Genomic DNA, 17,051 nt, shown 5'->3' with positions numbered 1-17,051 from the left:
ACAATAAATGGGGTTTGAAAAATGTTCATAATAATAAAAAAAAGCACAATTTTGATTTTAAATATATATTTAACAAAGATATTACTGCCATTTGGATTACGAACTGGTAATTAAATAATAAGTATTAAGTACTAGTAACATTAAAAAAATACATTTTAAGCTCTTGCTGTTGAACGTCCACTAGATGACAGTGTCGTACAGAAACCCAGTTGGCGAGCTGTGGTGTTCCAGTAGAGGGCGCACTCGTGCACTGTGGAATTTTCCATGTCTGCCTGTTTGAGCCAAACGCACGATACAGCACAGTCTAGCGCTCAAACAGCTTGACACACTCTTGTTAGGTCATTCAAATACAGCCTACTAAATATATTCTTTCTGATTACAAGAGTCAAAACAGCTCGAATGCACCCAGTATATTATAATACGCAGTATTCAACACTCATATAAAGCTAAAAAGCAAAACTGATTAAGAAATTAGAATTTGGAAGAAAGAGAGAGGAAGAAACCAACGTAGTGATTTCATTGTATTATTTTTAAGTAGCTATACCTTGCTGAAACCATCTTAAAGTATAGCTGCTGGTCTTAGGTGGTTCAAAAACTGGTCTCCCAGTTGGGCCCAGCTGGTATTCATATGCTTTAGCTGATCTCCCAGCTTGACTAGTTGAAAAGTGCCTAAAACCCATCAGCCAACAGACTAGGTTTTAATATTAAAGCCTTCGGTTTAGCTCATATCAAAATTTTAGGTAGTCTACACACATACATAATTAATAGTGCTTCTCAAAATTCAGGTCTGACCATGTAGGAAGATCATATACATTTACAAAAATATTTTATTAAAAATAGATGTCAGCGCTCTGTACAGTGTTAAAGAAGGGCAGGGCATACAATCTGTTATATTAACATCAATCTAATTAAGAAATTAGTTGAAAACAAGCTATTTAAATATTAAACCAAATACATTTTCTGCCCAGATTTCATAGAATAGTATACATCATAGAAACACAGAAATGTGATTGGCTGTAAGTGAAGATAAAGTTGACTATAATAGCCCGAGAAAACAGAAGACACACACACACACACACACACACACCGGCATCCTAACAGCTGAAATATGAGGAATTCTGTTCAGTTAACGCCACTTGTCTGATTTAGAGAATCTGCATTATTATTACTCACAAAAGCCTCTTTTCTTTCACAATACTCTTCTACCATCATAAACTATGAAATACAAATTACTGAGATTTAAAATAATATACAATATTACATCAAAAGCAACATTTGTGACATCCACCTAAGTATGTTCACAATTCATAATGTTACCCCTAACCTTAACTTTTTCCAAATACCCCTCCCCCCCCATCTTTCATTAACAGATAGATCCGCCTCAAAATCACTCCATTGCTCCAGCCAACGTTGCTATGTTGTGATGCTCAAACAAACAGAGCAATCAACCTACAAATGGTTCATTTATAGTTTGCCTCTGCATATTGAGATGGTATAGTAAAACATATTTTAACAAAATTACTTAATTTTACCAAGACACGAAGCAAATGACATAGGCGTGCTTATGCTACAAATTGAATAAAAGAGTGCTAAATGAAAACCCTGTAGTATTATAATAATAAAGTGAGATAGGAATAGTCTTAAAGGGACAGTTCACCCATACAATTAACATTCTCATGATTTACTCATCCTCATGGAATTCCAAACCTGTATGACTTTCTTCTGTAGAAAACAAAAGAAGGTATTTTGAAGAACTGGTTTTGTCTACACAGTGTAAGACAGTGAGGTCCAAAACAACATTGCACCCCACTGACTTGCATTGTATGGTCAAAAAAACAATGAGACATTTTTTAAAATGTCATCTTTTGTGTACAACAGAAGAAAGAAACGCATACAGCATACAAACTGTACAGTTTGGGGTGAACTATCCATTTAAACACTTCAACATTATGTAATCACCAACATTGTCACGTTTCTTGGTGAAGTTTTAGGTCACCGTTACATTCAGCCATCAACTCAAATGACTACTAATAAACAACAACTACAAACAGTTCAATCTTATGCACATAATTTCACTTACATAAAAAAAACCTCAGTGGAAAGTGTTGCGTTTTAACAATTAGGCATTTAACACTGCACACATAAACAGCTTTAACTAAAGTGGTGACTCTATACTAAAAATATAGTGATTTCCGGGGTACTACATTAAGTGTTTTCTTTTTTAAGAACCACAAATTACAAAATTCATTTTGAAATGCGTAAACTTGATTGAAATCTAATTTACAAGAGGAAAAGGACCCAATTTAAATGCAAAATGTAATTTATAGCTTTGTAGAGTCAGTAAGGTTTACTGAATAGATTGTTGCTGCTTTTAATCCATCATTTTATGTTGCATGGGTTTACAGTGTATTTTCTTTATATTTACTGCTAAATTCTGTGCATACCAAAAATTAGCTTAAAACCAAAAATGCTGTTTATGTGTGCAGTGTGTAGCCAGTTAACATGGCTGCTTATGCCATTTCCTTTGCTTGTTCTGATTTCAACCTAAAAGAGAAAAACACATATTTTTCCACAAAAATGAATGAAGAGTTCCAGTTTTTTCAAAACACAGAGAACAGCAATAGTATACGCCAATCTTAAAATGTAAGTGTGTGTGTGTGTGAGGAGCATCCTCAAAGCAGCATTAGCAACTTCTTATAAAAACATTTGGCCAAACAAATGAACAAAGCACGCTATAATCCAGGCGATGCAACAGAAGAAGAGAAGAAACAGGTAGTGTGTGAATCACAGTCCCTGCGCAGTGTTTGTGAGGGTTATTCTGGTTTGTGGCAGTAGATGTCTTTAAGAGCTTTGAGCTCCTCTATGAGAGTCTTATTCTGGTTTTCCAGCACAACGACACGATTTTCCAAGCACTTCACGTATTCTTTCTTCTTTTTGCGACACTCGCGTGCCGCCTCCCTGCAACAAGCAAATAAAAGGTCAGATGCAAACATGCACATCAATGCATTAGTTGAAGCACATGACTCAGGTGTTTGTGTACCTGTTCTTCATCAGGCGGACTTCTCTCTTGCGTGTGGCCTCCTCTGTGTTCTGCTGTGGGCTGTGCATTGCCCCCGGTGACGCTGCCATAACGACGCCTGGTGGTAACCCTGATGATGGAGAGCGGATCTGATATGTGGGCATGTCTCCTGTGGCAGCTACATGCACAAATATACACCAAAATGCATTATTTGACAGCAAAAAGGGTATTTTTTTGTATTAATCGTAGCTAATGTTCATGTCTACATAGTAACATTAATGCATTAGAAATTAAAACGGACAGTAGTATATTTATAAATAAACTACTCAAAATGTAACAACTGCTATAAAAAAGGACAACCATATTTTAAAATGTTACCAATAAAAAGTTGTCCAAAATAAGTCCTTAGCAATGCATATTTCTAATCAAAAATTAAGTTTTGATATTTATGGTAGGAAATTTACAACATATCTTCATGGAACATGATCTTTTCTTAAAGGGGACCTATTATGCAAAACTCACTTCTATAAGGTGTTTGAACAGTTTTTTTATAATCTAAAACTTAATCTAAACATTATAAACAGTCTCTCAGAACGAGCTGTTTCAGATTCTCCCTCTGTTCACGTCACCGAGGGGAAAAAGTCCCACCTATTTGTGACACAGCCCTGCGTGAGAAGCTGTGGTCCGCCTCTGCCATTAACGTTACTGATTACTTGCTGCAGCTGCTGGAGATATAAATCCATGTTTATTATAAGTGTATAAGTCCATATAATTTAATCAATAACAACAATAATAAAAATCATTATTATTATTCTAAACATATGGAAGCAAACAGAGTTGTTATCTTGAGAAAACAGAATATAATTATAATAATAATCATTATTTTTGCAATTCTATTTCTACTTAATCTGCAAGAGGTTTAATTTGTATCTTAAAACTCATAAAAGAAAAATATATATCAATGGTGATATATTCTTGATCTAAGACACCAAAATAAATATAAATAAAGTGTATGATTTATCATTATTATTGACAATAATTAGAATTTATAAAAAATATTATTTCCATATATATGGGAGTCCATAAAGTATGTTGTTATTTTCGAGTAAATAGCATATTATATTCTTTTGTTTGTTTTTTTGTTTAATGCTGAACTAGTGAAGAAAGATTTGGACAATTACTGAAAATTAGCCATTGACCAAGTATATTTCATCTTACCACATGACACATAAGACACATAACACTGAATCTAACCAATCAGCTGTGACTTCTAGTGACCAGGCCTAAAAAAGCAGGTCTAATTGGACTCATTAGTTTATGCAATAAATCCAAAACAATACCAACAAGCAGTTATATAAAAGACTTCACATCCACCCAAACACCTAATGCAACACTGAAAAAGCAAATTGAAGTACTGGTACAGTACGAACAGTTTTAAAGCTGCTATCAGACAATGTTCCCAGCAGTAAACGTCCTTTAACAAACTGGATATGCTTTGACTTAATGTGTATTTGTGTATGTGTGTGTGCGCGTTTGTTATCAGATAATGTGACAAAATGCTGACGTCACTGCGTGCGTCGTTGCCCAAACCCCCGCCCGACTCCTGCTCTCTCTCCGCCTCTCCCTCTCCCTCCGTCTCGGCTTCGGCTCGCTTCCAGGAAACAGACTGACGTCAAACAGAAAGCCCCCCCCATTCTCTCACTGCTTTTGTCTGCCTCTCTCTCAATGATTCATGTGTGTGAATAGACAGGCACATTCTGCAGCCTGATTTTGTAAAACACAAAATGTCAATGAGTGAGAAGAAAGTTTCAACCACAAAACGTGTCATTCTTCCACTGTCTGTGGACTGACTTTCTCAGAATGTTTACAAACTTTTGCACATGATTTGCTTTTTCATCAGCATTGCAGGAATTACATACCGCAATAAACACTTATTAATAGTGATATTTGCTATTATAATTTATTATTATAGTCTATAACTAAATTAAACACTTTTGAGATTGTTGAAATTTTCTGCAGCCTATACTCCATTTAAAAAATAAATAGCAATTTTATAATTACTGTTGTTATTTATTTTATGTTTATAAGAATAACTATATTTATAATTATACTTAATATTGTAGTTTCATTATTATTATTATATGAACTTAATATTATATTAAATTCATATTATTTTATGAATATTAACTGAGAGATTGCATACAATATATGGAAAAAAATACTACACCACAGAATCATTTAAAATTTACTAGTAAAAAAAAGTGATTAAAAAGCAACTAAAAATCAACCAAATTAAATGTCCCATATTTACTTAAAAAAAACAATAGAAAGAAATCCTCTCTTTCATCTGTTAGTAGCTTATTTACCAAATGAAAAAAATACACAACTTCAGGGATGCATTAGAATGCAATAAATTAGCATCACACTGGCTTTTCCCTGATAAAACACATACACACACACACACACACACACACACTCTCTCACCTGACTCCGTCTCTTCCCCAGTCACTGCCATCTCTATGCTGTAGTAATCCAGTTGTGATAGTGTTTTGGGCTCTATCTTCTGTTTCCTCTGTATTTCCCCTTAAAGCTCTCTCTTCCTTTCAGCTGGTTCACTGACTGAGTTTCTCTCTCATACACTCTTTCTGACTATCTTAGTTTGAGTTGTGACACTTAGTGTTTTGCCTTTAACCCTCCCTCTCGCTTTCTCTCTCTCTCTCTCAGTCAGATTACTATTAAGGGCATTGACATCACTATGACATCACAGCAGTCTCACAGGGAAATAACACACTGTCACTGGAGAATGCCCTCCCCACACCCGTCTGTGAGTGTGTGTGTGTGTGTGTGTAAGAGGACACTTGCTTTGTAATTAAACATCCAGCTTAAATTCATGACCTGAGGAAAATTAAAACTGACTGAGAGAAGAGAAGAGAAGAGAAGAGAAGAGAAGAGAAGAGAAGAGAAGAGAAGAGAAGAGAAGAGAAGAGAAGAGAAAAGAGAAGAGAAAAGAGAAGAGAAAAGAGAAGAGAAGAGAGAAGTTGTTGAGTGTGATGTATTTTTAGATCATGATGACGCAAAAGCATTTCAGCACAAACAAAAGGATACTGTGCCCATTTCACCTCATAACACAGGCATCACACACACACTCATACGTCAGACGTCCTATCTCACTGTTTACATAGATAAATAACTCCAAATATATCTCAAAATCATATCTGTTTCAACAGGTCTGAAATCATTTGAAACGGTCTATCTGTTCTGCTCAGTGCTGAAGTACTTTAACTATTCCATCCCTTTATTAATATTACAGTTTTAAAAATTTCTTAGTTACTTTGATTCAAACTTTACACACACACACACACACACACACACACAGACATTAGACTAGACACCCTAGGAAATAGAATTAGGGAAAAAAACTATGGCTTTCATAAGTATATTGTTTTGTTTGTTGTAAAATTATGTAAACGTTCATAAAATATAAAGCATATTGTTTTGTTTGTTGTAAAATTATGTAAACGTTCATAAAATATTATACATTAAATTATTACATTATTTATAAAAATAAAATATATATACTTGTATAAAACAATAAATATAATTAAATATGTGACCCTGGAACACAAATCCAGTCTTAAGTAGCATAGGTATATTTGTAGCAATAGCCAAAAAGTAATTGTATGGGTCAAAATTATAGATTTTTATTTTATGCCAAAAATCATTAAGATATTAAGTAAAGATCATGTTCCATGAAGATATTTTGTAAATTTCATACTGTAAATATATAAAAAGTAAATTTTTGATTAGTAATATGCATTGCTAAGAACTTCATTTGGACAACTTTAAACATTATTTTCTCAATATTTAGATTTGTTTGCACCCTCAGATTCCAGATTTTCAAATAGTTGCATCTCGGCCAAATATTGTCCGATCCTAACAAACCATACATCAATGGAAAGCTTTCAGATGATTTATTGCTAGAGATGATTGATTTCAGTATTTATTCAGCTTTCAGATGATGTTTAAATCTCAATTTCAAAAAATAGACCCTTATGACTGGTTTTGTGGTCCAGGGGTACATATATACATATTAAAACATAATTAATTACAAATATTGCATATTGTTATCAAATATAGCATAACTTAAGTACTACAAAGTACTATATTTATATTTGTATGAAAACTAATTCTTAACTCACTAAATTTAGCATTTTTATTTTAGATTTATTCTCATAAAACAATAAAAAAAAAAAAAACTGTTTCCCCATAGGGTAAGACGGGTAAGATCTAAAATAATTAATAATAAAAATCTTAAATACTTGCTGAAAACTCATTTTGATATCTAAAGGATGTTTAGATATTCTACTGGATAACAGGACCAAAATATTAAGATTTGTTCAGCAAAAGTCTTCATATTACATGTACAAGGTTTTATGGTACAGTAATTATTATAGTTATTAAGGGTATTTATTCAAAGCTCACATTCAAAGTTGGATTTCCAATAATTAGTGAATCAGTTGACATGCTGAACCCTTATCTTTGCAAATCAAGGAAATGTTCAACCGTAGTTTGTCAACGTCACATTTAACCATTTTTTTCTCAGTTCCTGCAAAGTCTGGAACTTCAGCACATAATAAAACAAGTCAAACAAGTTTCCCACAATGCAATGTGGGTTCAGTGTCCTTCCATGATCAGAGCCCAGCGTCAGCAAACACAGCTCATACACACATTTGTTTTTATAACATGCTGAAAATACTGAAATGCTGAAAATTTATAACAATTATAACATGCTGAAAAATACATTTAACCTCTTCCTGCATGAATTCAGAAACAAAAGAAGCATTTTCTACTAGAAAAGTTGATAAAAGTTGGAGTGTCTTACCCTGAACGAACACCTGTCCAGCGGTGAGCAGTAGCTGTTGGCCGGGGTCTCCAGGCTGGGCGCCGTACTGCAGGATAGTGGCCCCAGGCTGCGGTGTGGTGGGGCTGGGAAGAGTCAGCGCCTGAACCCCCTGCAGGGCCTCTCCTCCAGGGCCAGCCAGATGTATCGCTCCACCCTGAGTGATTGCAACTGCACAGACACAAAACAACAAGACATGTCTTGAATCTGCACAAACACCTGTTATAACACGATAAGGGGTTGGAAAACATTTGTGCAATATCTATGTAATGTATTGCTCTTTCGTAAGAATAGGCCAGTGAACAACAAAACCCCTCATTTTAAGGGTAATTACTTGAGTTCATACTTGATGCTGCACAAAGACATAATAGTTTGTGAGTAATGAGCTCAGACGTACTGTATTGCCCTGAGCTGGTCTGGTAGATTGAAGATGGTGACGTCACTGTGGCAACACTGGAGGTGGCCAGGGCTTCTTCCTCTACTTTCTCCTCTTCCTCGATCTTAGGCACAGCAGGCACATCTGATGACAACTCATTAAGAATTTTCCTGAGAATACATATGTAAATAAAAACATTAACATTATCTGACTTAAAATATCAGAATCTGTCACTAAATTTAAGGAATTTCTGAAAAAAATTAAAAATAATTATGTGTGCTGTTGGTGTGTGGGTTTCTCGGTATTATTGGGTTTGGAGTGTTTTGTTGAATGATGTCAGGTCATGAGGTAAAGTTAACTAAAACTATTAAAACTTACAATTTTCAGTAAGTAAAACAAAGCTAAAATGAAATACGATGTAAATATTACATGAAAAATATAAACACATTTTAGAAATGTTGTCATGGCAACTAGATGAAGTAATACAATTATACTAAAATTACTAAAATAAACTAAACTAAAATATTTAGAAATAATACAAAAAAAACTTCAAATTAGATTGAAACCTGAATACTAAATAAAAGGTCATTCAAAACACCAATAAATACTATAATAGTTCATAAATAATTGTAAAAATATTGCTCAAGAATTGATCTTACCTGTAAGACGGTCGTCTGGACAGAATCTCTCTTCTCTTCTGAGGATCTGATGGTGCTGTACCCGATCCACCAGTATCAACAGCTACCTGAAAACATCCAGACACACATTTGTGGAGGGGAAATTATCAGTGAATAACTATTTCTGCAGAGTTTTCACTGTACAGGATATTCTTTGAAAACAAAGGATTTTCTATAGAGGACATTCTTTTAAAATATATATTTTGTGAGGTATTGATGACAGAAAAAAATCATACAAGTTTGAAACGACATGAGAATGTTTAAATGTTAATATAACTTGAATTTTTGGGTGTGCTATCCCTTTAAAAAGCACTGTATACATAAAAAACTGGTTTTACATAAGTTGTTCTCTTTAGATGATAATTGTGCCAGTGACCATGAGTCTTCTATCTCCTCCTGAGCAGATTTGTTTTGTCTGACGTGGGCTGTGTGCGTGTGAGCGATAAGATCAGATGCATTGACTCTCATATTACTCAAATCTCATTACTGCGCCGTACAGCTACTTTCAGTCTTCTTGTTACTGTGTCAATCTGCTTCTCCTTCATCCCATTGATCCCGGGATGAGGAAACGTGCCCTGTGATTGGCTACAACTCTAACTGCTGTGATTGGTCAGTCTCTCCAGGTGAAGGAACAGGTTAATTAATTACAGGACTGTGCTTCAATGGTTCACTGATCAGCACACATTTCAGTTTTATAAGAGTGGAGTTTATAAATGGTAACTTTTACTAAGGTTTACATTTAGACTGTTCCTGCAAAAATGTATTAAACACACACAGTCTTGAATCTGGCCTACGAACTTCGGTTAACTCACCACCAGAGGTCCCTCACCCACCACAGGGACTCTTGCACTACACTAACTGTTGCACACCACCTCAGACTACAATTCCCATCATCCATTGCACTGACGACACACACAGCTGATTGCACTGATCACACACCCTACATAAACCATGGATTTCCTCTCTGCCAGTATTGTTTAGCATATATCCTAGCGATAGCTACTCTACAGCGCCCTCTCAGTTGTTATAGTTTTGCTTTGTTAGTTTTCTCGTGTTTGATACCTGCCCGTGTTTCCTGGATTAAGCCTTTGCCTTGCCGTTCGGACTTTGTTTGCACCTCGTTTGGATTATTGCTGTGTACCTGGATTATCTCTCTTGCCTTGCCCCTGTTGAATATTGTTTGCCGATCGAAGACCCACGCTTGCACTAGGACTACACTTTGTCTTGCCATTTAATATACCTGTTTGCCAATGTTTGACCCATGCTTGTTTCTGACCACTCCTTTTAATAAAGCCTTGCAAATGGATCCCCATGACTCACGTGTCATTACACACACACACATATACATATATATATATATGAACCCTGCACGTGTGTACCTGCACAGTTTGTATCTGAGGTGACTGGATAACAGAGGGCTGTGTGGTCTGAATGACTCCCTGCACCTGCAGTGTGTGTCCATCAGGTAATGACACCACAGACACACCCTCATTCATCTGAGAGAGAGACACAGACAGACACAAACTTAAATTTAAATAAACATTTTAAAGCTTGCCTTGGCAACCAGAATTGTTAGTTAATGAAAAATTTAATTAAAATTAAAACGGTTATAAAAAAAAAAAACATTTTAATTTCTTGAAAAAATAAAATATGTTAACTGAAATAAAATAAAATATAAAAATTATTTAATTTTAGTTTATTGCCATGGAAACATTCTAACTTGACAACAAGTTTACCTTGAAAAAATTGCTAAAGAAATAAACTACATAAATATATATATATAAAATAAAAATGACTAAAAATTACAATAAAAACAACGACAACAAACAATTACTTTTAACTAAAACTAAAATGATTTTAAAAAACTATATTAGTATTTGAATGATACTAAAGTAACACTGTTGGCAAGTTAAATAAGATACATGTAAGTCAAAGTCCTAAAATTACTAAAACTGCAATAAAAATAAATTAAAGCTTAATATTAAATCAAAATAGAAAACAATTAAAAATAGTGAAAGCACATAAAAATGACAAATTCTAACTAAAATAAAATAAACAATATCATTATTATTAAATTTAAATTATTATTAAAAATAAAAACTATTTAAATGACTAATTAATACTTTAATGGTATAAAATAATACTAAAATAACACATTGTTTAACAACTTCCTTTGAAATGAAAAAAAAAAAGTTGGTTCAAACTTTTTAACATTTAATCTGTAAATAGTGCATTTGTGTTTCATAATTTGTGCAACAGGTGTCATATATCTGTGTAAGGCTTGTACCTGTGTGTGTGTGAGTGAGTCAGAGTCTTACTGTACCTCACTTGTTACTTTCTCAGTTGCACTGACTTCCTGTTGCGCTATGGTTGCAGTTTCCATGGCGATCGGCCTAGCAGCAGAGCAGAGAGGAAATGCACAGTCAGCGCTCTGTAGTCACACATCACAAGATTTTAAAAGGCCTACTGCATTTGATGCAATAATCCATCATTTTAGCCCATTGTTTGCCAATCTAGTGGTTCAAAATGTGATGAAAAACTGTTCAGCGTTTGTGACTGTTTGTGTTAAAGTATTCATGCATTTGTGAAACTTGTGAAGCAGTTGCTTATTTTGCACAGTTGGGTTTTCCATGTGCTGACAGTGTAAATGGACGTTTTACCCTCATATTATAAAGCTGAAATATCAGCTTTTCCTAATCCACGGTTCGTACACATTTATACCAATACATTTCCATGACTTTTGAGACAATATTCATGACCTAATGTTCCATTATTTTACAATAAGAATAAAAATCTGTTCAAATTATCATAGCATATGTTAACTCAAATTAATGACTATTAATGCTATTGCTTGCTTGCTTGTTTTAGTACAAGCTGAAACTGCGCCAGACGTGAAGGTCCTTTTTCATCTGAAATTTTTGCACGCAAAAAGCGAAAAAACGCATACTCAGAGAAACGTATCACATCACTGAATAATATTATCATTTCTTCAACTAAAAGTAGACACTTAACAGTCCCGAATGATATATTACTCTTACCTTTATGAGCAAAAATGATGGTTGTTTCCACTGTTATAAGAAAAAAAATGCAAGTGATCTCTCTGGCGACTCCAAGACCTGCAGAGCGCACTTTAGCTTCCACTCTCTGCACAAACCATTGGATACGCGTCTAATAGCACACATTTGTCTAGGTTAAACATTTAAACTAACATTGTGATATGCTTTTTAAAGTATTTTATATATAGATTTTATTTTAGTCAAGTGGTGATTTAAGAAGGCTACATTGATCAAACATAGGCAAACTCACTGTCTGCAGCTGGCCACTTGGTATAGGCCACAAATCTTGAATTTAACAAACAAAAAAAATTAGGCAATTCTGTCAACTGTACCAAAATGCGAGCGAAAGACTTGTATCGCAACGTGCAGCAGCTCTTTAGAGCAGACGAGATGCGCTGATGAAGCCGTTTTAAGAGAAAGTCAAAGAAAGTCTGAATCTGTTTTCCAATGACTGACTTGATCTGATATTCTGTGTGGATCTATTTACTCGTCAAACCTACAAGCTATTGAATAAATGTGTGAATATCCATCATTTTAAAGTCGAAAGCTGCAGGAATGAGTAGAAATATGCGATATAGCATATCCCGCACCGAAATTTAGGACCTGAATAAACATAATTCTATTATACAGAGATTTGTGAAATCAAAACTTTCTGGGTTTATTTATTTTTCCAAAACTTTTCCAGGCCTGGAAATTGCTGTTTTAAAATTCCATGACTTTTCCAGGTTTTTCACGACCGTACTAATCTTATATATATATATACAAATGAACAATTCATGACAAATTTATGGTAAAACAGAGGATGAAAGCTTTAATAACATTTACTAATTGGGCTTGAGTAAGACAAACTTGTTGAAAAAAAATTCTATACTAAACGTCCCTATTTTTGCATGCATCAAACAAAAGAGTTAAGTGACTACAAAAAAAGAAAAATGTCAAATTGAATATATATTATAATTCTGGTGGTTCATTATGATTAGAAATTGCGCGTGCACGAAACACTGAGCGAGCTGTAACGGCCCGCGTGCACTTCCTCATTCTGTCTAAACGTTTCCTGACCAGTGCACAAACTTCTCAGTTATTCGAGATAAGCAGACTCATACAATTTATGAGGAAACATATTTTACTCCATTGCGTTAGTATTCTGAGATTATTCCATCTAGTGTTGATTTAAGGGTGTTCGCTTACCTTGTTTCCTCGCTGGATTGACAGAACAAACGCGCGCAAACTTTGAACAGCTCGCGCTTATGTAACAGCAAACGGTGGCACGAGGATATGACATAAATTATTGCAACATTCATGGGCTTACAAATAAATACAGAACTGTAGTAAAGTAACTTGCAACAAAGTTTTATGTTATGTACTGTATTTATTTGCATAGTCCTGGACCAAGCTGCGTCATTCTCCACAACCTCAATGCATTTTTAATATCGCAAACTGTACATTTAACTTGATTTTTTTGCTTTGTGACTTAGATTATATTTCACAGTAACTCTGATTATTATTTTAAACACTTTAAATCTGTGCGCTTTTCGTTGTTGTCAGGTTTATTGTCTTATCACCGCTGGTTTCACCAGGAACCGCGTCCTTCGCCTCGCTGCACATATTTGGAGAAAGTAATTTAACAGCAGCTACATGTTCGTCTCCCTGCGCTCATCTCCAGATCCTCTCTGGCGGCAGATCGACATGCCAACAATAACTTACCCGACTTTTACGTAGAGTCTCGTCACTCGTTACGGGTGCAGAGGAAGCCCGACTCGCTGCACACGTAGAGCCCACGTCAGCTCTGATGATGCGCCTGGGAAATGTGGACTATGCAGCCAGAGGCCCCAGCAACACACACAAACACAGAGAGGGCGGGGCCTAGGCGCCCTGAACGGTTCATTTGATCAGCGAATTGACTTCCGTAATGCATTAATGCCTTTAGCTTTGAGGCTTCAATTTCATGATAATAGTACATCGAATGTAATAGTAAAAAGCGTTTCAGACTTATCAGACTTACCTCAAAGATTTATAGAAACAACTTCATATAACGTTTATAACTTTATGCATCATGTTCCATTTATTAAACATAAATTTAAATCAAATAGAGATACAGAAGTTGGTGAAACAGCGCCATCTTGCGACAGAGGAATACCATTGTTTCTCAGTTATCACAAATACAATGTGTAGATAGATAGATAGATAGATAGATAGATAGATAGATAGATAGATAGATAGATAGATAGATAGATAGATAGATAGATAGATAGATAGATAGATAGATAGATAGATAGATAGATAGATAGATAGATAGATAGATAGATAGATAGATAGATAGATAGATAGATAAATAAATAGAAAGAGAGATAGATAGATAGATAGATAGATAGATAGATAGATAGATAGATAGATAGATAGATAGATAAATAAATAAATAAATAAATAAATAAATAGAAAGAGAGATAGATAGATAGATAGATAGATAGATAGATAGATAGATAGATAGATAGATAGATAGATAGATAGATAGATAGATAGATAGATAGATAGATAGATAGATAGATAGATAGGTTCAGACAGAGTTTGTTAGTTGTTTGATGTTAGCAACTGGTACTTTGGGGTCACAATGTCACATGTTGCGCGAACAATTCACAAGTCAGTGTTGATTGCATTTGTTGGAAACTATTTGCCAGATTTGTTACACTGGAAACCACACTAGCAACTCCTTACAAGTGAGAAACAGTCACAGGAGGGGACCACTGACTTTCTCAGTGAAAAGCAGATGAGTCACTGTAGACTCCACCACTGGGATTCAGCCCACTGTTTGGGCTGATACATCAAACATGCTTATGAGAAGAAAACAGATTGCTCTACCTTCAGCTTTGGAGAAAAAAAAAACAACAACTTTGTGGCACTAAACATGCAGACAGTCACTCCCAGCACTGACCGTGTGTCTGAAGACTCACTAACTGTGGCATAAAAGTTGGTAGAAGAGTTCTCTACCAGAGTTTTTCAGTAATGGATCTCCAGCATCTGGTCATTGTGCCTTACGTAGATCAAAGCATACGTAATCCTACAGCTGTTCCACTAAAGCTTCACTCAACTGGGTGTGTAGAACTAATCTGTATCAGGCCCTCGGTGTGTGCGTGCGCAGTTTCACTGCCCAGTGCCACCTGCCCAGTGTTTCTATTTTAGTACAGCTCTGCCCTACAAGCAGAAAGTTAAATGTGACACACACACAAACTCATACATATACGCATAATTGTCCATATATTTGGAAACCAATGCCAACATACTAAATCATTCACACACTGACATATGGAGGACTAGGAAAGACGCTTAAAAACAGAATTATGGAATAATCTATCAATTTAATACTTCAAACATGAAAATTAAAATAAATTAATAAATTTTTAAATGGTAAAAACCAATAGACATATTTAATTTTGCTCTTAAAATGGAGCTTCAATTGAGTGCCAAGTCGATTGTTTGCCCCCACAAGTGAACTGAGTACAGGTCTGTCCAAACTCGGTCCTGGAGGGCCGGTGTCCTGCAGAGTTTAGCTCCAACTTCCATGCAGGTGTGTTGAGGCAAGTTGGAGCTAAACTCTGCAGGACACCGGCCCTCCAGGACCGAGTTTAGACAGCCCTGGTCTAGTATTACTTGATTAACAAATGGATAAAGAAAAGCATCTGACAAAATGAAAATCAATAAATAAAATAATAATAATCAGAAGAAAGAAAGAAACCAGCAAATAGTTTTAAATGCAATTTAAAATGTGCATTTAATATTATGCATGTATTTATTTATTTAACTAGATTTTTTATTTAAAAATTATTTATTTACTCATTGTTTTAACTAAATATAAAATAATGAATTTTACGTTTTAAATGTTTTTTATTTTTACATTTTAAATATTTATATTAATCTATACCTTATTTATTTCCATTTTTATGTTTATTATTAAACTGATATCTTATTTCCTCAATTTATTTTTAAATGTCACTTCTTTATTTTAAAAAATGTATTCATTGATTCGTTGTTTGATTGGTTGGTTTCAAGTCTAAGTCAAGTCACAATATTAAAATCTGTTCAGACTTAAGGTTTTAATTTGAAGTCAGTTTTGTTACTTGTGCTTGAGATTCCATTACTGCGTCTCATAAATGTGATGAACCTTTACCCTATACACTAACCAACCCCTCACAGAATCAGAATCAAAATCAGAAAAAGCTTTATTGCCAGGTATACGAGGAATTTGTTTTGATGACAGAAGCGTCAACAGTACAAACAAAATTAGATAAGACACAGGTGCACAAACTGATATTCACATATTTCACGATATGTGAAGACATTTAAAAAAATGAAAAGCAAAGCAAAACGAAAATTATGAACTTTTCAATTAATGTTAAATTAGTTTGACTTTACGATCACTCAAGTAGCCTACAGCTAAACTTGTACACACGCGCACGCGCGTTACACCAGTACCGTTTACCCCCACCAGAGGGCGCAAGAAGCCCGTTTTCGTTGCTCCTGAACCGACTGATCACGGCGCGGTTCCCGTACACAGATCCCAAACACTAAACAGGTGGTCATACACCGCCACACAGCGCCCGCCGCGATGAAACGGAACGAGTACCGATCGTAACTTACACTGAGCCGCCAAGGTGCTGAACCAAAGATTATTAATGATCTGGACACCAGAGCACGGGAGCCTTTGATCCCGAGTTTCCCTCGGAGTCGGGAAGGTCTAAGGAGAGTTGGAGCTATGAAAGTGACGGTGTGTTTTGGAAGAACTCGGGTCGTGGTTCCGTGCGGAGATGGCAACGTTAAAGTGCACTCGCTCGTCCAGCAGGCCGCGATGCGATACAGGAGAGCGATCGCCAAGGTGAGATGCTGTTTCTCTGTATCCTCTGGAAACATAGTTGCGCCGGTGAGGGCTGCAAATATGGCGGTGTCGAGACCGAGTAAGTGAGCGGGGGAAGGGATTGGGACAGTCCGGACACTTCGGGAAAGAATGGTCTTATTCCCCAAGAAATAAAGC

At 35.3% G+C, this 17,051-nt stretch overlaps 2 protein-coding genes across 11 annotated transcripts in view; one reads left to right on the top strand and one right to left on the bottom strand.

Moving 5' to 3' along the window:
* Positions 1-799: 799 nt before the first annotated feature.
* LOC306881687 (cAMP-responsive element modulator-like) lies at positions 800-13,902 on the bottom strand. Of its 10 annotated transcripts, XM_079435892.1 has the most exons (9): positions 12,279-13,743; positions 12,011-12,140; positions 11,296-11,365; positions 10,352-10,468; positions 8,955-9,040; positions 8,317-8,465; positions 7,902-8,090; positions 3,041-3,197; positions 801-2,958 (listed from the first exon to the last, which is right to left on the bottom strand). In XM_079435892.1, the coding sequence occupies exons 3-9, from the start codon at positions 11,353-11,355 to the stop codon at positions 2,814-2,816; spliced, it is 903 nt and encodes a 300-aa protein (XP_079292018.1). In that variant the 5' UTR covers positions 11,356-11,365; positions 12,011-12,140; positions 12,279-13,743; the 3' UTR covers positions 801-2,813. The 10 variants fall into 10 exon arrangements, with proteins under 10 accessions (XP_079292016.1, XP_079292018.1, XP_079292017.1 ...); XM_079435891.1 differs by lacking the exon at positions 12,011-12,140 and having other exon boundaries at positions 13,733-13,902; XM_079435895.1 differs by lacking the exon at positions 12,011-12,140 and having other exon boundaries at positions 11,260-11,365; positions 13,733-13,837.
* A 2,634-nt stretch (positions 13,903-16,536) lies between these two features.
* Positions 16,537-17,051, top strand: part of LOC306881672 (partitioning defective 3 homolog) — an 89,495-nt gene continuing 88,980 nt past the window's right edge. The window contains 1 exon segment of the mRNA XM_079435870.1: positions 16,537-16,895. Within this exon segment, the coding sequence (XP_079291996.1) occupies positions 16,776-16,895 (120 nt within the window). The 5' untranslated portion in view covers positions 16,537-16,775.

The sequence above is a fragment of the Barbus barbus genome (genome assembly GCF_936440315.1).
Source record: "Barbus barbus genome assembly, chromosome: 15".
Lineage (NCBI taxonomy): Eukaryota > Metazoa > Chordata > Actinopteri > Cypriniformes > Cyprinidae > Barbus > Barbus barbus.
Note: the sequence above shows the minus strand (reverse complement) of the source record. Positions and strands in the feature narration are given on the sequence as shown.